The following is a 25694-nucleotide window of genomic DNA, read 5'->3' on the forward strand; positions in this document are numbered from 1 at the left end:
CTCCAGGGCCCAGAGAAGGAATCATAGAATCATAGAGTTGGAAGGGTCCACACAGGGCATCTAGTCCAACCCCCTGCTCAACCCAGGATCAGCCCTAAGCATCCTAAAGCATCCAAGAAAAGTGTGTATCCAGCCTTTGCTTGAAGACTGCCAGTGAGGGGGAGCTCACCACCTCCTTAGGCAGCCTATTCCACTGCTGAACTACTCTGAATGTGGAAATTTTCCCCCCTGATATCTAGCCTATATCGTTGTAGTTTAAACCCGTTACTGCGTGTCCTTTCCTCTGCAGCCAACAGAAACAGCATCCTGCCCTCCTGCAAGTGACAACCTTTCAAATACTTAAAGAGGGCTATCATGTCCCCTCTCAACCTCCTTTTCTCCAGGCTGAACATTCCCAAGTCCCTCAACCTATCTTCATAGGGCTTGGTCCCTTGGCCCCAGATCATCTTCGTCGCTCTCCTCTGTACCCTTTCAATTTTATCTACGTCCTACTTGAAGTGAGGCCTCCAGAACTGCACACAGTACTCCAGGTGTGGTCTGACCAGTGCCGTATACAATGGGACTATGACATCTTGTGATTTTGATGTGATGCCCCTGTCAGGGTCTTCGCCAGCATCTAGAAACTAACACCCTTCACCTGGAGATACCAGGGACTGAACCTGGGGCCTTCAGCATGCAAGACAGCTGTTCTACCCCTGAGCCACGGTCCTTTCCCGTGGAATTAAGTTTAAGTGCACGCCTTTAAATGTACTCCTCAAACATCGGTGCAAAAGAATCCCACATCTGTTATTGTTCATTACCACAGATGTCCAATTGCTCTTTGGTAGTCAGCAGAATTCCATGGCTGCATTAAAGAAAACATTTTTTTTTTGCTAGACTCTGGGCCGAGGACCAATGAAACGGCAGGCAAACCATTCCGCCTGGCAGGCTGCCCTCACTAATCCTCTGAGCAACCCCCCCCCAAACCCTGCTCATACAGTGAATAGAAAACATGGGCACGATCTAACTACTATTGATTTTAAGTCTAATTCTTCTACTGAGCTCAATAGCACTTAAAAGGGTGCAACTCTTGTTGGAATACTATACCTGACAAAATAACAATAATGTGCATGCCTTCATTTATTACACACCACCTTTCTTCCCAATGGGGACCCAGAGCACCTTAAGCTCACATCATTCCCCCTCATCTGCTGGTTGTAAATATATAAATACACAAGAGAGTGCAGCACCAAGCTGCATAAAAGGATGAAAGTTTTCTTAAGAAGAGAAAGACACTTTGTAAAGAAACAGGAGTGTGTGTGTCCTAACTAACTTCTTTCCTCATTCATTCTGTCTGTTCTGGAGGCAAGCAGGGAGAAAGAATGCTCAAAGGAGCAGGAAGTCTCCAACCGAGGCAACCAGGGCATGTTGGGAGAAAATCTCAGGAAGTGCCTAATCATAGAATCATAGAATCATAGAGTTGGAAGGGGCCATGCAGGCCATCTAGTCCAACCCCCTGCTCAACGCAGGATCAGCCCTAAGCATCCTAAAGCATCCAAGAAAAGTGTGTATCCAACCTCTGCTTGAAGACTGCCAGTGAGGGGGAGTTCACCACCTCCTTAGGCAGCCTATTCCACTGCTGAACTACTCTGACTGTGAAAATTATTTTCCTGATATCTAGCCTATATCGTTGTACTTGAAGTTTAAACCCATTACTGCGTGTCCTCTCCTCTGCAGCCAACAAAAACAGCATCCTGCCCTCCTCCAAGTGCCAATAACTATGCTAATTACACATCTCCTCCAATGCCCCCTGTAGGGTGTTCTTCTTATGTTTTTGAATCACATCCACGGCACAATTTGCATAGTCCAACGGTATAAACCTGCAGAAAGTCTTCAATTGAGCCAATCAAAGTCATGGGAAGAGATTATTTGAAAGCATCAGCATGTTTCTCATCTAACTATGCGAAATAAACATCCCCTCTGATGCCCCCTGGGGGATACTCTTCATATGCTTTGGAATCATGCACATAATGCATTTCATGTCTTCTGGCAGTATAAACCTCAAGTGCTAGCGGAGGGCGGAACATGCAAGCCGGTGACCCGATGTCACCCGCCGCTGAGGCGAAAAGGAAACAGCTGTTCGGAAGCCCGTAAAACAAGAACTTGAACCTGAGATCTCTTGGGGGTCTTTTGTGTGTGGGAGTTCGGAGTAAGCAAATACAATATAATAAACAAATAAATAGCAGCAGAGAGGTGGCTTCCCATCCCCAAACCTGACCTGCATGCTGTGCTAATGCAAGACAGACAGCAACGCTGAGGCCCCCAACAAAGAAAGCGTTCACGGAAATTTGCCACCCACAACAGAAGGGGTCCACGGATGACTGAGAGTACGTCAGCCATGTTTGGAAAGCTATGTTTGAATTTATGTTTGGAAAGGAAGAGAGGGGTGAATGGAAGAAACAAACACAGGGACCGAGTTGGCTTCCAGGAATGCAATCGGGTGCCCCCTCCGCCTCCTGCATGGAAGGCGGATGAGTACCGAAAAAGACAAAACAAGAGAAGGAGCATGCTCCAATGAACGGCAGCTGTTGGGATCAGGCATTGGCTCGCTGTCAGGATTCTGCACTGCTCCTGTCGTGGTGAAGAGCGGTTGCCTCTAATCTGGAGAACCAGGTTTGATTCCCCACTCCTCCCCTTGAAGCCTGCTGGGTGACCTTGGGCCAGTCCCAGTTCTCTCAGAGCTCATTCAACCTCACCTCCCTCGTAGGGTGTCTGTTGTGGGGAGAGGAAGGGTAGGCGATTGTAAGCCGCTTTGAGACTCCTTTGGGCAGTGAAAAGCCCGTCCTTCTCCTTCTCCTTCTCCTGAGAGCCAGTTTGGTGTGGTGGTTAGGAGTGCGGACTTTTAATCTGGCATGCCGGGTTCGATTCTGTGCTCCCCCACATGCAGCCAGCTGGGTGACCTTGGGCTTGCCATGGCACTGATAAAGCTGTTCTGACCGGGCAGTGATATCAGGGCTCTCTCAGCCTCACCCACCTCACAGGGTGTCGTGGGGAGAGGAATGGGAAGGCGACTGTAAGCCGCTTTGAGCCTCCTTCGGGTAGGGAAAAGCGGCATATAAGAACCAACTCTTCTTCTTCTTCTTCTTCTTCAGTAATATCAGGGCTTTTTCAGCCTCACCCACCTCACAGGGTGTCTGTTGTGGGGAGAGGAAAGGGAAGGCGACTGTAAGCCGCTTTGAGCCTCCTTCGGGTAGGGAAAAGCGGCATATAAGAACCAACTCTTCTTCTTCTTCCTCTTCTTCCTCCTTCTCCTCCTCCTCCTCCTCATCTTCCTCGTCCTCATCCTCTTCCAGGGCCTGTTCTTCTGAGATGTGAATGGGTATGGCTACCCAGGGCCATCCACGTCTGGGCTTTCAGTATGATGCTCAGATCCAAAGAAGAAGAGGGATCCTTGACCTTCCCAAGGGGTGCAGGACAACCATGTTTGGCAGGTGTGGCTTCTCTAGTGACGGTGGGGTGATAAAGAACTATTAAAAGCACGAGATCTCAGTCTTCCTTTGCAACCCATCTTCCCAGCATTCTGTTCACTTGGTCCAAAACAGAGACCGAAATAGCGCTATAATTATAGAGGCGATCCAGACAATCACTTCCTCGATGTTAAAAATGTGGCACGGTATTTTTAGATTTTGTTCCCCCCCCCCGTTCTCCTGCCATTGTCACAGCATCAGTTAAGGTTGCTCTTCACACCTCAGAAGAAAAAGGCAACAGGTTATTAGGAGTGTCAGCTCTGACTTGGGAAACACCTGGAGATTTGGGTGGTGTTTAGGGAAGGGAAGGATTTCAATGGAGTCCGCCTTCCTAACTGGCCATTTCCTCTAGGTGAACCAATATCTGTCGCCTGGGGCTCAGCTGTAATCCCAGAAGATCTCCAGTCACTACCTGGAAATTAGGGTTACCAAGTCTACTGGTCCAGGGAGGGATCCTCCCCTTTCCAGGTGCACCTTGCCTCCCGTGAACTCCCCCCAACCTAGAAGTACGTTACTTTTGAACGCAACATGTCGATGTCACCCAGAAGTGACGTCAGCACTCTGGGGTTGTTGCGAGAGGGGAAGCTGCTCTGTATTTTGGGCAAAACTCTATGGCAGGGGTAGTCAAACTGCGGCCCTCCAGATGTTCATGGACTACAATTCCCAGAAGCCCCTGCCAGCATTCACTGTCAGGGGCTTCTGGGAATTGTGGTCCATGGACATCTGGAGGGCTGCAGTTTGACTACCCCTGCTCTATGTTTTGAAGCAAATTCTACTGTCGTGTTTTGCCCAAGAGCCACAGCGTTGCCCTCTGATGTCATTTCCGGGTGATGTCAATATGTAGAAAAGTTCCTGGAAAGCGCCCCCTACCCCACCAGAAGTGCCAGTGCACCTGGCAACCCTATGGTGATTGGTGATGCTTATCTTTTCTTCATTCTTATGGGTATCAGGCAAAGGGGGAAAGAATCGCATATCTCTATAGCAGGGAACGGTCCTTCCATTTCAAAGGCCTCGCACTGTGCAGCAGAATATCTTGCAAAAACAGGCCCTCAGTTCTCACTGGGCAAATCTGCCACAGCGGCATGTGTGTGTCTCTGTTGTTATTCCCAAACGCTTTCCAAACCTTCATTCACGTCCTCAGCAATAAAGGAGGCGTCCCAAAAAAGCTTCTTAATCTTCCCAGGCCCCGAGGAGGGGGCGGAGGCGAATGTTCTGAAGCTTGGAAATCATTTGTTAAAGGTTAGAGTGACACGATGGGAAAAGAATGAGACGCTCTATTCAAACCAGAATGTTTTTGAACCCAGAATGGATTTCCTTTTGCGGTCACAGATTTTCTGAATGATAAAAAAAAATGTCAGCTGCGATAATCTCTCCGGGCAGGTCATCAAACATGGCTTGCAGCGAAAGCGCCTTTTTGAGAGAGGCAGCCTCCATATTGAAAGATTAAAATCTTTTAAGATCTCTTTGATAGGCTCCAGCTCGACATGAAACAAACGTCCCAGAGCTCTGACAATGGGCAAAATTGATGACATTGACACAAAAATGTCCTGATTTGAGAAAAGCTTCCCCAAAGCAATGCCATCTTCTCTGATCTTCCAGAAGCACATTTTTCTGGCTCATGAGAGATATGGTCCAACTAGGGTTGCCAGCTCCAGGCAGGGAAATCCCTGGAGATTTGGGGGTGGATTTTGGGGAAGATGGGATTTGGGGAGGGTCTTCAATGGGACATAATGCCATCTGCTCAGACATAAGAACATAAGAGAAGCCATGTTGGATCAGGCCAATGGCCCATCCAGTCCAACACTCTGTGTCACCCAGTAGCCCAAACCCAGGTGCCATCAGGATATCTGCCAGTGGAGTCTGAACAACAGAAGTCCTCCCACCGTGCCCCCCCCAGGCACCAAGATACCCAGCCCCAAAGAGAGTAAATTGGCCTCAATCAGAGCCAGCTGGAACGCTCTGCCAAATGAGATCAGAGCCCTGCGGGACCTCAAGCAGTTCTGCAGGGCTTGCAAAATGGAGCTGCTCCACCAGATCTATTTCTGAGGCCAAAACCAACATCTGAATTGTACTGGTCAAAGCCCTAATAACTTATGTGCCATAGGGTACATGTGACCCTCTTGACTGCTCTCCAGCCAACAGAAGAACTGGGCAATTCGTTGTTTTTATCTGTTTTTGATATTTGTGAAACTTATTAAAAATGCACACGTTGACCTCACAGAAGCAGAAAGCAGCTACTTAAAACGAAAAGGCAAACCAACAATACAATGTGCGTCGTGATTTTCTGTCTCTAAGCTGGTTCATAACTATCTGAAACAAACAGCATTGGGGGGAAAAACTCATAAAAAGGTAAGAGAATGACGCGAAGCTAGCCAGGCACGAAGAGGGATCCAAATCAAGTAGTCACATGTCTAATAAGACCAATATAATGAGCCCCTTGTGGCGCAGAGTGGTAAGGCAGCCGTCTGAAAGCTTTGCCCAGGAGGCTGGGAGTTCAATCCCAGCAGCCGGCTCAAGGTTGACTCAGCCTTCCATCCTTCCGAGGTCGGTAAAATGAGGACCCAGCTTGCTTGCTGGGGGGTAAATGGTAATGACTGGGGAAGGCACTGGCAAACCACCCCGTATTGAGTCTGCCATGAATACGCTGGAGGGCGTCACCCCAAGGGTCAGACATGACTGCACAGGGGATACCTTTACCTTTACCTTTAATGTCACCAGAAACACACATTCCACCTTGGAGAATAAGCAGATCTTAACCAGATGCTGACATTATAAAAATTTAGGTGCCTTTCAGATCCTTGTGGGAAGGATATTCCTGGAATTGTGTCATCGCCTGCTCTCAGGGCTTCCATCTGCCTGATTTGTGGAAGTAACCAGAGAAGGATCTCGGACCCAGATTCATATGTCATCCTTAACCTTCCAGATCACATCCTAGAGAAAACTTACAGAACAGGGACAATGAAATATGAACTATTTGTGCTTGTTATTTCTTTCAGGCCTCTGTGAAGAGACCCACCATTTGGGCCTGGAGAGAGGAAAAGCTCTGTCTTGCAGGTCTATCTGGGAGTCTCCTTTTCCCAAAACTGAATAGTTAAGATCTTTGCCACTGCCAAGGCATTTAGCACCAGTAGTCTAAATTTGCATGCACGTGGTACTAATGGGGTCAAGATCCCTAAAAGAACCAAACCTGGATTTCAGAACAATTCTATCAGGGCTGTGGCTAGCCCAAGGTCACCCAGCTGGCTGCATGTGGAGGAGGAGCAGGGAATCAAACCCAGCTTGCCAGATTAGACATCAGCACTCCTAACTTCTACACCAAGCTGGCCCAGACCAAGCTGGTATATATTAACGTCTGGAAACCTCCTTTGGACTACGTTTTTTTTTCATACCATTGAAGGATATTATTGATCGAGTGCCCCTGAACAGTATTAACTTGGTGAAGAGATTGCCATATGTTCTACCATAAAGATATTCCGTGAGTACAAGAATAGGAAGGGTTTCTTCAAAGGAGAAGGAGAAGGAGAAGGAGAAGGAGAAGGAGGAGAAGAAGAAGAAGAGTAGTTAGTTTTTAGATGCCGCTTTTCTCTACCAGAAAAAAAAAAATTCCAAATCTACCGTGTGCTAAAAACTTCACGGAAGTACCAAACTGGTATAACTGGGATTTAAGAGAGGGAGCAGACAAAAAACAACAACAACAACACAATTTCTTTCACGAGCCTCCCTGGCTCTTTTCAATGCTCATTCTTTGCTAAAATGCCCCTTTTGGTATATCCTTTTTCTGGAGAGGGGCATTGCAAGGGCTTCCCAAGTATAACTGGTCTCCCTTTAATTAATACCAGAAGCATGGGAAACATTTGCTCTCAGCCTTTGCCACGGATGGGAGTTTCTCCCTGGCATGAAAAGGTCACCGCTGCCAGGATCCTTCTTGGGAGCTCCGAGCCTCACGTGCCTCTTCTCCACGTGGCCCTCTCTGCCTTCTCCTTCCTCTGCTCTTTGTGAGGTCTCAGTAATGGAACAAGTACATAAGCATCGTCTGCGGCACCTCTGTGGCCTGGATTTGAAACCAGCCAAGGGGGGTGGGGAGGGAACAAGGATTTCTTAAAAGAGATCAAGGGGAAATAACAGATGGGTGAATCAATTTCACGCTTCTTCATGCCAGAAAACTGGAAGAGAACCACCCAATGGACTCACCCCCTTTCCCTCACACAATTCCCACACAAATTTAGTACTGGTCCCATTGGACAATACGGAGCATAGACCATCATGAAGGTTAGGCTCCTCGGCAGCTGCTTCTGCTACAGGAAGGTTTTAGATCAGCCTTTCTCAATTTTTTTTTTTTTATCGTCGAGGCTTTGAGATGTTCTTCAGGCTCTGAGACACCCCAGAAGTGGTGCCATCATGCAGAACGGAGTTGGGAACCAGAGCTGTGGACACACCCATCTGGGCGTGTCCCAGCTGTGGACACGCCCAGCTCTGCTTCCCAACCATATTCTGCCCGATTGTACCACTTCTGGAGTTTTTCAAAGCCTGAATTATATTTCAGGACTTTCTCAATGGTGAAAAAGGCTGGCCTAGGAGATCTGAGCTTGCCATATGCTAACCAGACACTCAAACCGGCTATGCCTTTCCTGTCTCTTTCAGATTCCTTTTTGTTTTTACATTAAAATGGCCATATGAATAGATCCTTCGTCAAAATGAAGACCAGTTCATTCCATTCTAAACCAAGGGGGGATAGAGAGTGAGAGAGAGAGAGACCTGCGGACCATTGCATACACACAAAAAGTCAAGGGCAGATTGTCATCGCCTTACATTGTGTGGTCCAAAATTATCTCCTCGAAAGAACTGAGTTTTTCTTCTCTTGCAAGATTCTGCATGGTCTTGACATAGAAGTGAGAACTTTCAGGTAGACGCCCATCTGGGAACCATGAAGGTTGGTTGTCGGCCATAGGCCCAGAAATCTGGAGCCTGACATCTCCCGAAAAGCTGGCTTGGAATCGAATCACCTAATAAGGCTGAAATATGCTCCCAGCTCTTTAAGACACGCACACACACAATCACATTTTTAGAAAGGTTTCCAACTATATCTTACAGTACATCATAATGAGTTTGCCCCAATGGTCACTTTTGTTTAAATCCCCCTTTCTACATCATGCTGAAATACTGCTGTGAACCTAAGGGACTTTTATCGATTTTCTTTGGGGCCGGAGATTGGAAGCAATGTGGCAAATTGTGGAAGATTTCTTCCGTTGCTAACATTTCTTTTTCCAAGCCTGGGGGAGCGGGGAGAAGAGTTCAGAGTCTGGGTGGATTCTGAAAATAACGGGCTTCAGTCGCCTGGCCAGGAGCCAAACTGTGTAGACAGCTATTCCTGTCTTGGCTAGATGGCTGTGTTTAGAGGCCAGTGCAAGAAAGACAGAACAGAGAAGGAAAGGTGTCCCTCAGTGTATGGGATTAAGCTAGATAAAGAGGTGGGTCACAGCAACTTGAGAGCCATGACATCTTGTGTATCTTGTGAAGCAGGTGGGTCTGAGAGAGCTCTGAGAGAACTGTGACCGGCTCAAGGTCACTCAGCAGGCCTCATGAGTATGAAAGTGGCTGACAATCGCCTTCTGTTCCTCTCCCCACCATGGGCACCTTGTGAGGCAGGTGGGGCTGAGATCTCTGCAAGGACAGTGACTGGCCCAAGGTCACCCAGAAGGCTGTATGTGCAGGAGGAGTGGGGATTCGAACCCAGTGCTCCAGATTAGAATGTGCTGCTCTTAAGGCTACATCCTGCTGGCTAACAGGCTGCACTAGCAGGTGAGCTTGTATAAAGGTATCCCCTGTGCAAGCACTGGGTCATGTCTGACCCTTGGGGTGACGCCCTCCAGCGTTTTCATGGCAGACTCAATAGGGGGTGGTTTGCCAGTGCCTTCCCCAGTCATTACCGTTTACCCCCCAGCAAGCTGGGTACTCATTTTACCGACCTCAGAAAGATGGAAGGCTGAGTCAACCTTGAGCCGGCTGCTGGGATTGAACTCCCAGCCTCATGGGCAGAGCTTCAGACTGCATGTCTGCTGCCTTACCACTCTGCGCCAGCTTGTATAGGAAGAGGCAATTCTCCAGTTCTGTGGGTCCCAGATCCAAAAAGCATTCCAAGCATGACCTGGCAGCTTGGACCAAATACAGAAGTAAACAGGGGCTCAACAGAGCTGCTCCAAGGAGGCTGGAAATGCTTCCTTTGCCCAATGGCGACCAGTGAGGGCAGAACTACATGACTGCTTTGGGCATGCAGGGTAAGATGGACACTCTTCAAGCCGGCTCTGGACAGCTTTGTCTACTGGTATTGGTGGTCTTCTGATCCAGTTTGAAAACCCCTGCTTTAGACCATGAAAATGCAGGTGGCATCACAACGGACGAACCAGAAACAATATGTTCCACCATTTATAGATTTTAAGTGGGTCGCCATGTTGAAGGTCTGAAGTAGCACCACAAAAATAAGAGTCCAATGGCACCTTTAAGACCAACAAAGATTTATTCAAGGCGTGAGCTTTCGAGTGCAAGCACTCGAAAGCTCACGCCTTGAAAAAAATCTTTGTTGGTCTTGAAGGTGCCACTGGACTCTTATTTTTGTGGTGCTACTTCAGACCTTCAACATGGCGACCCACTTAAAATCTATAAATGGTGGAAAATTTTTGTTGTGCCACCATTTATGTGTTACTCTTCGAAAATTAAAAGGAAAACTATCTCTCTGGAGGTTAAGGACGCCTGATTGAGCAGCTGCGCTGATGTTAATCATTCAGGTTCAGCCCATCTGCAAAATAAAGCCCTGTATGCAAATATATATCTGAAAAGTATTAAAACAATACCACATTCCACGTGAATAAAATGCACATGGGGGGTGGGGGGATGCCATGGTAATAAAAGACATGTGTAAGCCAGTATGTGTTGGCTACAACTTCAGGTTTTGTGGCAGTCCTCAAAATTTGCTGTCTACACCAGCAGAACTCTAGAATCCTCTGAAGAAGGGGTAGTCAACCTGTGGTCCTCCAGATGTTCATGGACTACAATTCCCATGAACCCCTGCCAGCAAACGCTTACAGGGTCTCATGGGAACTGTAGTCCATGGACATCTGGAGGACCACAGGTTGACTACCCCTGCTCTAGAGCAGCAATTCTCAACCTGGGAGTCTGGTCCCCTTTGGGGGTCGAACGATCTTTTCACAGGGGTTGCAGGAGAGCAAGCAGCTTGGCCGGGAGGGGGATGCCGTCCACACAACAGCCTTGCGGGGTAGATCGAGAGACAGGGTTTGTCTGTGTGGAGCAGCGGAGAAGAGCGAGATCGGCATGGTGGGACAAGAGGCAGAACCGAACTGAAAAACCCCAGGGGAAAAATGCCAATTGATATACAATCACGAACAATGGATCTTCACGCCATTGGTCAGTTTTGGTTTAATTTCTGTGTAAGAACCCTTGCATAATTTTAGGGTTGGGGGTCCCCACAACATGAGGAACTGTATTAAAGGGTTGCATCATTAGGAAGGTGGAGAACCACTGCTCTAGAGACACTAGATTTGGAGGTGGTCTACAAGACCATCTAGCCCAGTCTCCTGCTCAATGCAAGAAAACCAAAGCTGGGAGATTCTTTATGGCTGTCCAACCTCCTCTGGAAGACCTTCAGGGAGGGAGGAGCACTTGTGCCCATCCCAGGTCATTGTCAAGCCACTCACATTGTTATTCTCTTCTAAATAAAAACTATTTTTTTTCTTTAAGCAGTCTGGTGCTGTGCTGTGGCACCCATTTTGCAGCTGGCTCCACCTCCTTTGTTTTGTGACAGCTGTTTTGGAGCTGTGCCTTTCATGTCAGAGATGCCACAGATTCGACATTTTTGTCCTTTTCAGTGTGACAGTCCTTCTGTACTTGAAGAATCTAGCCCCATTACCCTCTTTGGTCTGTCCTTCTACAAGCTAAAGGTAAAGGTATCCCCTGTGCAAGCACCGGGTCAGGTCTGACCCTTGGGGTGACGCCCTCTAGCGTTTCCATGGCAGACTCAATACGGGGTGGTTTGCCAGTGCCTTCCCCAGTCATTACCGTTTACCCCCCAGCAAGCAAGCTGGGTCCTCATTTCACCGACCTCGGAAGGATGGAAGGCTGAGTCGACCTTGAGCCGGCTGCTGGGATCGACCTCCCAGCCTCATGGGCAGAGCTTCAGACTGCATGTCTGCTGCCTTACCACTCTGCGCCACAAGAGGCTCTTTCCTACAAGCTGAACACATAGAAATTCCATTTTTTCTCGGTGGACTTGTTGCCTTGACCCCTGAACATCTGAAAAGGTGACATTTAAGGGATAAGGTATGAATCTGCACGGAAGAATCTTCTTTCGAGATCAAGAAAGACGGGCAGACCCCAGTAAGAACTCCTCTGGCATGCCATGTCGTATGTGAATGAACAATACCATCCACAGAGCAGGTGTTGGGACAAGACCGGCGGAGGCCAGGTCCTTGAGGTGTGCACAGCTGGTTGGCCACAAAGCCAGCAGAAAGAAACTCCCCAAATGTGCATTCACCTCCCCCAACCCCAAGACATTAAGTTATTTATGAATTTCAAAAGAAATGAAAACCCCAGTGCCCCAAACATTCCTGAAAAGCTGCTTTCTGGATCCTGGCCAGAACGGTGACACTTATCTGTTCGTGCATCCCCTCCTTAAAAAGAAAAGCGGTAATCACCAGTACATTTGCCTTAGGCTTTTGGAAAGCAAATGAACGCAGCAATTATTTTTGGAAAGCAGGGACTGCAGGGTCGCATCTTCTCCAGTGCCCTTCGGTTCAATCACACGGCCATTTGCAGCCACGGGCTCTGAATGAAGCAACACAAAGGCATTTCGGGAACGCCGGCGAAACTGGAGCTTGTTTACCACCTCCTCCTCCTCCTCCTCCTCCTCTGAGCGGAGCTGTAAACATCTCTCCAACCCCGTCCCGCTGGGGTGGAGGGAACAAAAACAAACCTGAAGGATGCAAATAACCCTTCACTGAAACCCCCCACCAGGTGCCACTCGATTGGGTCGGGAGCTAATTTATAACCCTCTCTAGGGTTTGCTCCTCTTGACCAAAGGGCCGGCGGCATCCATGAACTTGTTCCCACGAACTCCAAGGCTTTCAGGGTAATTATGCTAGAGAGCCAAGGCTGGACCCCCTGGCCTGGATTTTTGCTATTTCCCCAAGCAACAGAACTTCTTTGCTTTCTCTTAAAAAATGTGGATCGTTGTACCATTTTAGTGTTAGAATGCAGACAAATTTTGAGATGTTTTGCAATGGTCTTTGGAGACAGCAATCAAGTCGACTGACTGATCAAGCAACAGCGTTGACCCCCATAAGCTCTTTTAGAGCCAGGGAAGAGGTGGGGTTGCCAGCCTCCAGGTGGGGCCTGGAGAGTTCTCGGAATTACCACGAATCTCCAGACTACAGGGATCTCTTCCCCTGGAGAAAACGGCAGCTTTGGAGGGTGGACTCAATGGCAATATGCCCCACTGAGGTCCAAAAGGGGTGCCCCATCTCAGGGATCCTCAACCTGTGGTCTCCAGATGTTCATGGACTACAATTCCCATGAGCCCCTGCCAGCATTCCCAATTCATGGGAATTGTAGTCCATGAACATCTGGAGGACCACAGGTTGAGGATCCCTGCCCCATCTGACCTCCATTGTGTTCCATGATGGGAATTTATGAACAGATCAGAGAATCTATTTTCCTCATTCTAGGAAATAATGGAGGTTGGATGGGGGCACCCTCTTTGCATAGCCCTAGAATTGCACCCCCTGGTCCAGTCGTTTCAAAACTTGGAGATCATTTTGAGGAGATGCTCTTGTGGCCACGCTGCAAGTCTGGTGCCTCTACCTCAAGAAGCCCCCCCCCCCCCCGAGTCTGGAAAAGACAAAAAGGGGGAAATCCCCATAGACTAGAATCTGAATCTGAAAATACTACGGAGGAACCAGATTCACAGAATCATAGAATCATAGAGTTGGAAGGGGCCATACAGGCCATCTAGTCCAACCCCCTGCTCAACGCAGGATCAGCCCAAAGCAGCCTAAAGCATCCAAGAAAAGTGTGTATCCAACCTTTGCTTGGAGACTGACAGTGATTCAGCTCGAAGCGATTCAGATCGAATCCAAAACAGTCCGAATTCTTTACCCTTTACCACATCCTTGGTCACTACACAGAGGCAGGTGATGGCTAACCGTCTCTTAGCGAGTCTTGTCTTGCATGCCCCACGGTGTTGCCGTGAAATTGGCTGCAATCTGATGGCCCTTTCCACCGCCTCCAACTAGAATGGGCAGGCTTTTGCCTGGCTCAGTAGTAGAGCTTGCGAAAGGTCCCCGGTTCAATCCCCGGCATCCCCACTTAAAAGAACCAGGTTGAAGGTGATGGGAAAGGTGACCCCCTTTCAGGTTTACGTGGCCAGGCAGTCTCCCCTCCCCTGTCCCATACCTTCCTCCTTTACCATAAGCCCTGTTAAGTACGGGAAAACCAAGGGAAACAGCTGCACCCACAGCAGGAGAGGAGAACCTCATCCATGTCCCAAGGGCCTTGGGGGGAATACGCCGCCGGCTGGATTCTCGATTGCTTTTAATCACCATTCGGAAACTTCATTAGCATCAGGGCTGCAACTGGCATCCCAGCCCGTCTCCTTGCGCCAGCCCCGAAACGGGGACAGCTGGACTGGGCCCAGAAACTCATTTGCAACTATAATTACAGTTTGCACATTGTAACCATCTTCCCCCTTAGTTGTGCCAGCAACGATCCAAACGGCTTCACGTTGCAGAAAAACGCACATTGCTGCTTCCCAGACTGTAGGGCTCATCAGCATGAGTGCATTGCAACAGTGGGCAAACCAGAAATCCAGTAGTAGATTCCTCATGGAATCACACGAAGCCAAAACAGGGGGAAACCTGGAGCAGAGCAGGGAAAACGGAACACAGCCCCACAAAATTGCGTGCACCAGAACTTCCAAAATGTAGGTTAAGATTCTAGCCCTCGTGTTTTCAGAGATGCAGCCAGAGAGCCAGTGTGGCACAGTGGCTGGATCTGAACGTAGGGGACCCGGTTTCGAATCCCGACTCAGGCCAAGGAAGTCACGGCAGAGTTTAAATATGCAAAAGAAGAGCAAAACACTGGCTGTTTAAAGATTAAATAGCTTCACTGAGAATAAATAAAAATGAATGTAATAAACAACTTTGTAAAGGGAGAGGAAAGAGATATTGAGAAGCTATTTATAGCTTTATTTTCGACCCTGGCCTCTACCTGGTGAAATGAGCTCCCAGAACACCTGAGGGCCCTTCTGGAACTAAATAAGTTCAGCAGGGGCTGCAAGGCAGTTTTTCTGCCAGATCTTTGGTTGAGAACACGGCTAGGAAGAACTTATTGGGCCCCTCCTCCAGGCACCTCTCTTGAGGCATCGGATCGAGGTGGGTTGGGGAGCTGGAAATTTTGGAGGGAATGTTTTTTGTAAGATGTTTCATTTTATTAGACTATTATACTATAATTTTAGTTGTTGTGAACCACCCCCGAGCTGGCTGACCAGATAACAGAGGTTAATAAATGTAATAAACAAAAAGCAACAACAACTTTGTAAAGAGAGAGGAAAGAGATTGACCTAACAGTTTAACTGATTTGCTCTCTGGAAGGAATGAGGGAGGAAGTGTGTTCCAAGGAGCAGGAAGACTTCAGCTGAGCCAATCAGGATGGTGGGGGAGATTATTTGAAAAACATCAGGAAGTTCCTAATCGAAATATGCTAAATACACATCTTTTCTGATGCCCCCTGTAAGATATTTTTCATATGTTATTGAATCATGCATCCTCAAAGAGCTTGCATATTCCCACAGGAGGCTTACTGGATGACCTTGATGCTTGTACGAAATGAGAAAAGAACCATAAAGAAAAAACTAAAAATAGGTGGACAAACCAGCCTACTCCAGCAAAAATAAACAGGAGTCTTGTGGAAATTTAAAGACTATTCTAGCATGACGTTTCGAGGACTTGCATATTAGGCAGGCAGGCAGGCAGGCATAAAATGAGGTTATAGAAGGAAAAGACAGCATCGTCAAAGGGCCAGGAAATACAGGGTGAGATACGCAGATAAAATTCAAAAGTAATTAAGAAAAAGTCAGGTTCACACACGGTTAGCTCCGCTTCACATCCACTTGACTGTGAAACTATTTTGATTTCACTGGCCCTTACTGATAATTAGAAGTAAATGGCTTTATTAACCATTGCTTGCCTGGTTCATCCCAAATTTAACAACCATTGTGCAGGATTAATGGTGTTTTCAACAAACGGAACAGTAAGCCAAGAGGAATTAATTGGGGGGACAGACGGCATTCAACTGAAAGAAGAAGAGCTGTTTTTTATATCCCGCTTTTCACTACCTGGAGGAGTCCCACAACAGCTTACAAGCAGATTTCCCTTCCTCTCCCCACAACAGACACCCTGTGAAAAAGGAGGGGCTGAGAGAGATCTGAGAGAACTGCAACTGGCCCAAGCTGGAGGAACCAGCCCCCTCGCCTGCCCTCCCCTTTAAACGGGTTTAATGGGATGTTATTTACCGCAGGATTCTATCTACGCTCATGCCGTGAAACGCATGTTTCCACACTGCTAAAGAAACAGGACATCGCCTTAATCTGGTCACGCTGCTCAGTTCTTAAACTGGATAGTGTAAGCCTACTTAAAAAAAAAAATCACCAGTAGATACTGGAGAGGGGTCACGGATCAGTGGTAGAGCCAGCTTTGTGTAGTGGTTAGGAGTTTGGTCTTCTAATCTGGTGATCTGAGTTGGATTCCCCACTCCCCCACATGCAGCCTGCTGGGTGACCTTGGGCTGGCCACCTCCCTCAAAAGGTGTCTGTTGTAGGGAGAGGAAAAGGAAGGCACATATAAGCCGCTTTGAGACTCCTTTGGGTAGAGAAAAGTGGCATATAAGAACCAACTCTTCTTCTTCTTCAGTAATATCAGGGCTCTCTCAGCCTCCCCTCCCTCACAGGGTGTCTGTGGTGGGGAGAGGAAAGGGAAGCCAACTGTAAGCTGCTTTGAGACTCCTTCGGGTAGAGAAAAGTGGCATATAGGAACCAACCCTTCTTCCTCTAGAGCGCCTGATTGGCATGCTGGCGTGTTGACAGTCACAGGTTCAATCCCCGTTAAAAGAATCAGGCAACAGGTGGTGTGGAAGACTTCAGCCTGAGTCTGTGGGGAGCCTCTGCTGGTCCGAGCAGACCATCCTGACCTTGACGGACCCAGGATCTGATTAAGTACAAGGAACCTTCATGTGAAATACATTAACGCTGTATGCAAAATGAAGGTCTGGCTATTAAGATACAGATCAGCTCATTTACAGGAACCACTGATGCGGTTTATTGTACTTTTTTATGGGTGTATATATATGGAACGTTGTGAGCTACCCTGAGCCTTCAGGGGAGCGGATTACTACAAATCTGAAAATAAATAAATAAGGCCCAGGCCTTTCCCTCATGTTGCCTTCTGGCTCTGGGACTTAGAGGGTTAGTGCCTCTGAATCTGGAGGTTCCCCTCAGCCACCACGGCTAGTAGCCCATGATAGACCTATCCTCTAGGAATTTCTCTAACCCCTTTCTAAAGCTGACTATTCCTGTGGCCATCACTACACCCTCTGGCAGCGAATGCCACGTTTAAATCGCTCTCTGTGTAAAGCAGTATTTCCTTTTGACCTACTGGGGAGAGGAATGGGAAGGCGACTGTAAGCCGCTTTGAGCCTCCTTCGGGTAGGGAAAAGCGGCATATAAGAACCAACTCTTCTTCTTCTTCTTCTTCTTCTACTGCCCATCAGCTTCATTGGATTTGTCAACTCTCTCCATCCCATCGGTAATTGTACAAACCTCTATCATGTTTTTGTCGAATAAAGCCCAACTAGAGCCTGCTTCCCCAGATGTATATGACAAAAAAGATTCTAGTCCAGGGGTGGCCAAACTGTGACTCTCCAGATGTCCGTGGACTACAATTACCATGAGACCCTGCTAGCTGGATGTCTGTCCGCTGATCACATATCCACAGAGAAAGGATAAAGATGATCTTTAACTGGGCACTTTGCTCTTTACATCATGCGGCAACGCAAGTTATTTTTACAAAGGCGTGCAGCGTTTGTGCCGATGAAATTAGGGCTTCCTTCCCAAAAATTAAGCCCATCTGGCCGATCGCTCCTTTTCTGCTAAGCTGCGATGCAGATCTCGGTCGGCGGCACTCCGAGGCACGTTTACTCGGAAAGTGCCATGAAATCACAATGAGCGTCTCATTTCCAAGTAGAGCAGTTTAGGAACCGGGGCGTGAATTTTAAAACCATCCTCGCTCCTCCAAAATGAAACAGCTGGAAACGAGAAGGCCTCTCCTGACCACTCCTGAACGTTTCAACTGGACGCCAAGAAGGCGGCAACACCATTCAGTGCCCCTTGCCGTCGGTTTCCTCGGGAGGTGGTGGGTTCTCCATCTTTGGAGATTTTTAAAACGAGGCCACCTGACGGTGAGGCTGATTCTGTGAAGTCTCAAGGGGGTGGCAGGTGACAGTGGGTGAGCAAGAAGGTTGGGAGTGTCCTGCATAGTGCAGGGGGTTGGACTAGATGACCCAGAGGTTCCCGTCCAGCTCTATGTTTCAATGATTCTAAATTCTGTCTAAACATCCAGAAGAGGTTCCTGATAGTTAGAGTGGTTTCTCAGTGGAACAGGCTTCCTCGGGAGGTGGTGGCATCTCCATCTTTGGACATTTTTTAATAGGGTCTGAATAGCCATCTGACGGAGAGGCTGATTCTGTGAAGGTACAAGGGGGTGGCAGGTGATAGTGGATGAGCTGTGAGTGTCCTGCATAGTGCAAGGGGTTGAACTAGATGACCCAGGAGGTCCCTTCTAACTCTATGATTCTATGATTCTAAATTCTGTCTAAACATCCTTAAGAAGTTCCTGATAGAGTGGTTTCTCAGTGGAACAGGCTTCCTCAGGAGGTGGTGGGTTCTCCATCTTTGGAAAATTTTAAACAGCGGCGAGATAGACATCTGATGGAGAGGCTGATTCTGTGAAGGCTCAAGGGGGTGGCAGGTGACAGTGGATGAGCGATAGGGTTGTGAGTGTCCTGCGTTGAGTAGGGGGTTGGACTAGACGACCCATGAGGTCCCTTCCAACTCTATGATTCTATGATTCTGGTTCATATTTGTGGCTTCCTAGCCCCAAGCGGTGGAGTCATTTCTCAGCGGCGTATATATGAATGAATGAATGAATGAATGAATGAATGAATGAATGAATGAATGAATGAATGACAAAAACAGTATATAAAAACCTACAGATGAACGACAAATGGCAAATCCAAAAAAGGAGGCATTTCAGCCAAAGAGGGGAAAGATAAAATTCTGCTAAGGGCTATATCTAGCGCGTGGACATTTGGTTCTCATCGTTCAGAAACCATCCCACAAACTATTTTTGCAATGCATTTCAGCAGGAACAGATCTTCTATTATGTACTATTTATTACCCAAAATGATTATGAACCACACCCCTCCAAGAAGCATTCTGAACCATCACATTGTCCGCCGTCCCTTAGCGACAGGCTTTTTGGGAAATGCCAATGGCCATCTATCACAAGTACTGCCAGAGGTTTGGAAAGGTCTGTGCGGGTCAGCTCGTCCAGTTTTTAAAACTGCATGGTGAAATCTTTCTCGGTAAATCGAGAGCACTAAAAAAGATGCCCTGTGTAGCAAGAGAAGCTATTTAGAAAGCAGACTTGGGCACCCAAATGAATCCGCTGAAGCCATATTTGGGACTTTCCAAACAGGAGACAGAAATAGATTCAGAGCTCTTGTGAGGCTCAAAAACACAGGCATAGGGGAGTCTGCCTGTTGCCTCTCTGTGTGATCTACCACAGTGGCCTTGCCTGCTTCTAATTCATCTCTGCTGGAGGCAGGTCATTCTAAAATGTCTTTGCAGAGGGTACACTTGCAATTACCTGAAACATGTTGCTGACACCAAATTTGTTGACCCTGTTAAAATCGTCCCTAAAATTAATGTTAAAATTGTCCCTGTGTACCTGAAACATGTTGCTGACACCAAATTTGTTGACCCTGTTAAAATCGTCCCTAAAATTAATGTTAAAATTGTTGACAATTACCAAGCTTACCTGTACTCTGTTACCCATCTAACGTTCTCTGCAAACCGTTCTGAGCCAAAAGGGAGGGCAGTATACAAATGCAAACAAACAAACTAACAAACAAATCCTTTGAATCTTTCTTTAAACTAAGGAAATATCTAGGGCTGGCACAGAATTTTCATGGCTCCTCTGGGTGACTGAGGGTTCCTAATGTCCCGGTGGGACCCGGAGATCTCCCAAAAATCACCCTAGACAAGAGAGATTAGTTCCCCTGGAGAAAATGGTTACCTGTGGATCCACTGTACTTGGTTTGGGACATACTGCATTTACTCAGGGTCTGCCCTCAAGCTAACCTCCTTGAGAAATGAAGAGACACATGACCGTTTATGCACTGGGAACTTTACTGCCCCAGCTCTGCTGCAGGAGTACAATTCGGGGGTGGATGAGGTGCACTGGGCCAAATATTCCCCTGTGTGGGTGCAGGAAGAGGTGGGGCAACCTGCCACGACTAAAACTCCAGCCTGCAGCCTGGCATGAACCCTCCAGTGCATAAACGGTCCCTGTCATAGCAGCAAAGTGTCAGCAAATGGGGAAGGAGAACAAGGTGCTGCCACTCAAAACAGTCAGCGATTAAGGCTAACGGGCCACCTAGCATGTTTGCATAAGGCCTCTGCCTCTTGGGATTCCTTAGATCAACTTTTTAATCCTTGCCCTCCCAGATCAAAGTATAGCCAGTGTACACAGGGACATAGATCCTTTATCAGTCTGCCTTTAGCCCAGCTGCAAAAGTTTCCTGCTTGGCTGAATGAACCCGGTGCAGCGCTCTGCCTGAAAAGATCAGTGCCCTCCTGGATCTCAGAGCGTTTCCACAGTCTCTAAAAAACACAATTCCCCTGCACTCCCTGGGAGAGAATCCGCAGTAACCTAAAGTGGAAGCACAAAAGTCTCACTGGCTTCCTCCACTGTTTCCCACCCCAAAATGATGACGTTTGAGATCTGACCACGTTCTGTGTCTCTGATTGCCCTCACGGCTGAAGAAGAAGAAGAAGAAGAAGAAGAAGAAGAAGAAGAAGAAGAAGAATTGGTTCTTATATGCCGCTTTTCTCTACCTGAAGTTGTCTCAAAGCGGCTTACAGTCGCTTTCCCTTTCCTCTCCCCACAACAGACACCCTGTGAGGGAGGTGAGGCTGAGAGAGCCCTGATATTACTAAAGAAGAAGAAGAAGAGTTGGTTCTTATATGCCGCTTTTCTCTACCCGAAAGAGTCTCAAAGCTGAGAGAGCCCTGATATTCCTGCTCGGTCAGAACAGCTTTCTCAGTGCTGTGGCCATCCCAAGGTCACCCAGCTGGCTGCATGTGGGGGAGTGCAGAATTGAACCCGGCTCACCGCACTCCTAACCACTACACCAAACTGGAAAACAAAGCCATCCGATTAAGCGTAATTTCAAGCTGTAAGCATAGATTTCAGGGGCATTAGAATGGAGACACCATGCGTGGGATGCCACTCTCTGTATTACAGCATGCTCTCTCTTGCATGTTCCTGCTGCAGCGCACAAGGAAAGTTGCAGAGACCTATATGAAGCAGCTGACAAAGCATTATTCTGCTGTTATGCTCCCACATCCTTTAGAAAAAATAAAATGCCAACTCTTGAACTGTACATTTGCAGTGCTTGCAAATGGCACTTCTCCAAAAGATAGGGGAAACTGCGCTCCCAAGCACATGAACGGTTCTTCCCACACCCACTTCACAGCCAAGAGAAGTTTAACGGGGGAAGAAATTACAGTCAAGGAGTTCTTCAGAGATGGAGGAGGCTGAGGTGGTAGAATGGAGCACACCACTACAAACCGCAGGGGGAAGACGACTCTTTGGAGAGTGTCCCTCAATGAAGAACTCTCCAAATGATGGAAGCTAGGGCAGCAAACGAGGAAAAGGACAGATACTTTCTCCTTGCTCTGGTAGCTTTCTACTGGCAAGGGGGTTTTCCATGTAGGGACTCCTTCCAAAACATGATCATCCTCCCTGCAAATTGAAGTGGTGCATCCCATTCCACCATCTCGTTCTCCTTGTTGTCAGAACTGGATCTGAAGAAGGTGAGGTGGTACAACCGTTTAAATGGCTGGGTTGTTCCACTTTACGGTACAGTGCGGGGGGAATCTCAAGCTCAAATTTTTCTCCATTGAAAGAAGGAGGGATGTTAAGAGGCAGGGCTCTGGACGAGTTCTCTCCATTGTAGGTATGTTCAACATGATGTGTAAGCACAGGGAATTTTTACCCAAAGGGGAACTGTGACATCCCCCTACAATCTACAGGGGCACCATCCAAGAACACAGCTGTAGACCATGTGAAGTAGTTCTTTTGGGAAGGGAGTTATTGGCTACTTAAAGTTGGCATAGCTGTACAAACAGCAATTAAGAATATCAGAAGAGCCCTGCTGACTCAGACCAATAATTCACCTAGTTCAGCATCCCGTCTCGCATGGTGGCGAACCAGTTCCTCTGGATGGCCAACAACAGAGCTCAGAGGCCGAGATCTTCATAAGAACATCAGAAGACCTCTGCTGGATCAGACCAGTGGTCCATCTAGCCCAGCATCCCATCTCCTCTAGAGAACCAACAAAAGGTCACAAAGGCCAAAACCTTAATAAGAATCTCAGGAGAGCCCTGCTGCATCAGACAGTTCCTCTGCAGGGCCAAGAACAGGGCATGGGGGCCAAGATCTTCCCCTGAGAAGAGCCTCAGAAGAGCCCTGCTGGGTCAGACCAGTGGTCCATCTAGTCCAGCATCCTGTCTCATACAGTGGCCAGCCAGTTCTTCTGGAACACCAGCCTAATATTGCAACCTAGAACAAAGTTTCAGTACCATCTTTAAGACCAACCAAGTTGTATTCAAGGTAGAAGGTTTCATGTGCATACACCTGACAAAGTATCTGAAGAAGCGTACACACACATGAAAGCTTCTACCTTGAATAAAACTTGGTTGGTCTTAAAGGTGCCCCCGGATTCAAACTTTGTTCTACTGCTTCAGATCATACAATCCAAAAGACCACTCAGTCAAAGAGAAACTGAGCAAAGAGAACTGTCAAGATCAAACTAAAGAATCCAGCATTAAAGGTAAAGGTATCCCCTGTGCAAGCACTGAGTCATGTCTGACCCTTGGGGTGACGCCCTCTAGCGTTTTCATGGCAGACTCAATGCAGGGTGGTTTGCCAGTGCCTTCCCCAGTCATTACCGTTTACCCCCCAGCAGCAAGCTGGGTACTTATTTTACCGACCTCGGAAGGATGGAAAGCTGAGGCAACCTTGAGCCGGCTGCTGGGATCGAACTCCCAGCCTCATGGGCAGAGCTTTCAGACTGCATGTCTGCTGCCTTACCACTCTGCGCCACAAGAGGCTCAATAATCCAGCATCCAGCATGACTGTTTACAAAACATCAGCCAAAATGAAATACCGGCACGAATGACTTGTTTTCGGTAAACACTCCTTCGTCAAGCCTATTATATCTCCAATGAACTGCTCTCACTGCAGCTACTCCCATCGATATTCAAGTGTATCTAATCAGTATCAACTTCTTTAGCATGTCCAGTCAAACGGTGTCTCACAGAATTTCTCAAATCTTATATGTCTTTTAAATTTAATAATGGGGGATAAACCTGGCACACCTGATATCCAGGTGTGCCACTCCTCAAAAACGTACCATTCATGCCGACATCTCATTTTAGTTGATGGACTAGAACCAACGGGATGAAATTAATTCAAAAGAAATTCCGTCTCAACATCCGGAAGAAGTTCCTGCCAGTTAGAGCGGTTCCTCAGTGGAACAGGCTTCCTCGGGAGGAGGTGGGTTCTCCATTTTTGGAGATTTTAAACAGAGGCTGGAGAGCCATCTGATGGAGAGGCTGATTCTGTGAAGGTGCAAGGGGGTGGCAGGTGATAGCGGATGAGCGGTAGGGTTGTGAGTTAAGCTGGATTCTTTTGTTTGATTTTGAAACCTCGTCTGTTCCCTTCTGCTCAGCTTCAGCGCAACAGGGCAACCCACCTGAACTATGACCAAGAGTATTTGCAGTGTATTTATCGACAAGCACAGCTGGTTTTATTCCACCCCCTCAATCTCCTGGGACGCCCTTTGAGAAAGTTTGCAGCTTCCAAGGGGACGCCTACCACTGCCCCAAAGACCGGGTCGAGATCCACAGGAAACCTTCAAGTCAGAGAGAGCTGCGTCTGTCTTACCTTGTTCAGGTGGGGGTTCCGGGTGATGTCATAGCCCCTTTTCTTTATTGTGGTAGCTTTTGTAGGGGGGCGGGAGGACCCTCTGGAGTGGCAGCCCCTCTCCTGGGGGAAACCGGGAAGCCGAAGCTGGCACGTTGTCCCCACCGCCCGAAGAAGGGGGCCAAAGCTTCTGCTAGAAAGGGGAACGAGCATCATCTTCTCCAGAGGCCAGGTGGAAGGCTTTCACCTGCAAAAGAGAGGATTCTAGGTGAGTAACCGAGCAGCACCCTCACCTGGATGGCCCAGGCTAGTAAGGAGGTAAACAAGCAAGCAAACAGACAAATAATTAAATAAATAAAGTAATTTCTATTTTTGAAGAAGAGAGCCAGCTTGGCCAAGTGGTTAGGGATGGAGAACCGGGTTTGACTCCCCACTCCTCCGCATGCAGCCAGCTGGGTGACCTTGAGCTATCCACAGTTCTCTCAGAGCTCTCTCGGCCTCACCTATCTCACAAGGTGCCTGTTGCCTCACCTATCTCACAAGGTGCCTTTCCTCACAAGGGAGAGGAAAGGAAGGCAATCTTAAGGCAGGTAGTAAAAAGCAGGGTACAAAAGTCCATCTCGCTAAGTGTGCTTACACCTTGAATAAAACTCCAGCCTTTATTCCATTTTTTACCAATCTGACCAAAGTGAGCTGTTCTCATGGGAAGTTTTACCCAGGACTCAATTACCTGTCCCTCGTTCACCGCTCGATCCCTTCCTTCTTTTCCGACTAGAAAGAACATTAATTCTATATTTATCCCAACCGGCTGGCATAGCTCCTTAGATCTGGCTCAAAAAGGTTTTAATTGGAATCGTTGTGCTGATTTCAACTGTGTTTTTTACTGCATTATATGAATCCATGATGCCAACCGCCCCAAGATGACCAGTCCGACAGGGACGGCCTCTATATGTAAACACAAGTAAATAAATAATGTGCCACTTGACTCCCGTTTCCTCTTGCAAAAGAGGAAATCCTAAACCCTGCAGATCCAGCCCCAGGAGACGCCATCAGTAAGACTCCTCCCCGCCCCCCACTGCCCGCCCACCCCTCCAAGCCCCCTAGGGTTGTCCCCCCCTGGCCACTAGCAGCCGATCAGGGTTCTGAGATGCAAATCTCCCAGAAATTTGGGGATGGAGCCCAGGACCTCCGTCCTCCAAAGCATCCATTTTTCTCCAGGGTCGCTGGTCTCTGTGCTTTGGGGGGCCGCTGCAAAGGCCCGGTGGGGGGGGGGGATCCCCCGGCCCCCCCTGGAGGCTGGCATCCCGCCCCTCCTGCCCTCCAGAGGCGAACAAAGGCCGGCTTACTTACCTGGGCGGAGCGGGAGGGTCGCGCGTTTCTCCTCCTCCGGCTCCGGCTCCGGCTGCCTCCGCTGTGCGCGACCCCGGCAAAGCGAAAGCAAACCCCAGGAAGCGGATCAAGTCACCGCCTCGCTGCAGCCGCCGACTGGCCCTCCGGCGCCGCCCGCACCTGCTCCGCCGCGGCAGCAGGAGGGACCGGCGGCGCCCCATGGATGGAGAGAGGGGCAGGCGGCATCCTCCGGCCCTCTCTCCCAGGGGCAGTCAACCTGTGCTCCTCCAGATGTTCATGGACTACAATTCCCATGAGCCCCTGCCAGCGTTGCTGGCAGGGGCTCATGGGAATTGTAGTCCGTGAACATCTGGAGGACCACAGGTTGACTGCCCCTGCTCTCTCCCACCCCCCAAAAAAGATCGGTGGGGAGGCTTTGGCGGGCAGGGCTGTGTCCCGAATGGGAGCTGCCCTACAGGAGAGCTGCCCTTGGGGGTGGCCTGCCGCCCCCTAGGCGGAGTTTGGAGTG

The 25694-nt window shown here is 48.4% G+C and overlaps 1 protein-coding gene across 1 annotated transcript in view; it reads right to left on the minus strand.

The window, feature by feature from the left end:
* The window catches only part of ME3 (malic enzyme 3), a 103621-nt gene extending 78179 nt beyond the window's left edge, over positions 1-25442 (minus strand). The window contains exons 1-2 of the mRNA XM_077341404.1: positions 25187-25442; positions 23858-24083 (exon numbers count right to left, since the gene is read on the minus strand). Of these exons, the coding sequence (XP_077197519.1) occupies positions 23858-24052 (195 nt within the window). The 5' untranslated portion in view covers positions 24053-24083; positions 25187-25442. The remainder of the gene's footprint in view (positions 1-23857; positions 24084-25186) is intronic.
* Between the last annotated feature and the right edge of the window lie 252 nt (positions 25443-25694).

The sequence above is a fragment of the Paroedura picta genome, chromosome 6, assembly GCF_049243985.1.
Source record: "Paroedura picta isolate Pp20150507F chromosome 6, Ppicta_v3.0, whole genome shotgun sequence".
NCBI classification, from domain to species: domain Eukaryota; kingdom Metazoa; phylum Chordata; class Lepidosauria; order Squamata; family Gekkonidae; genus Paroedura; species Paroedura picta.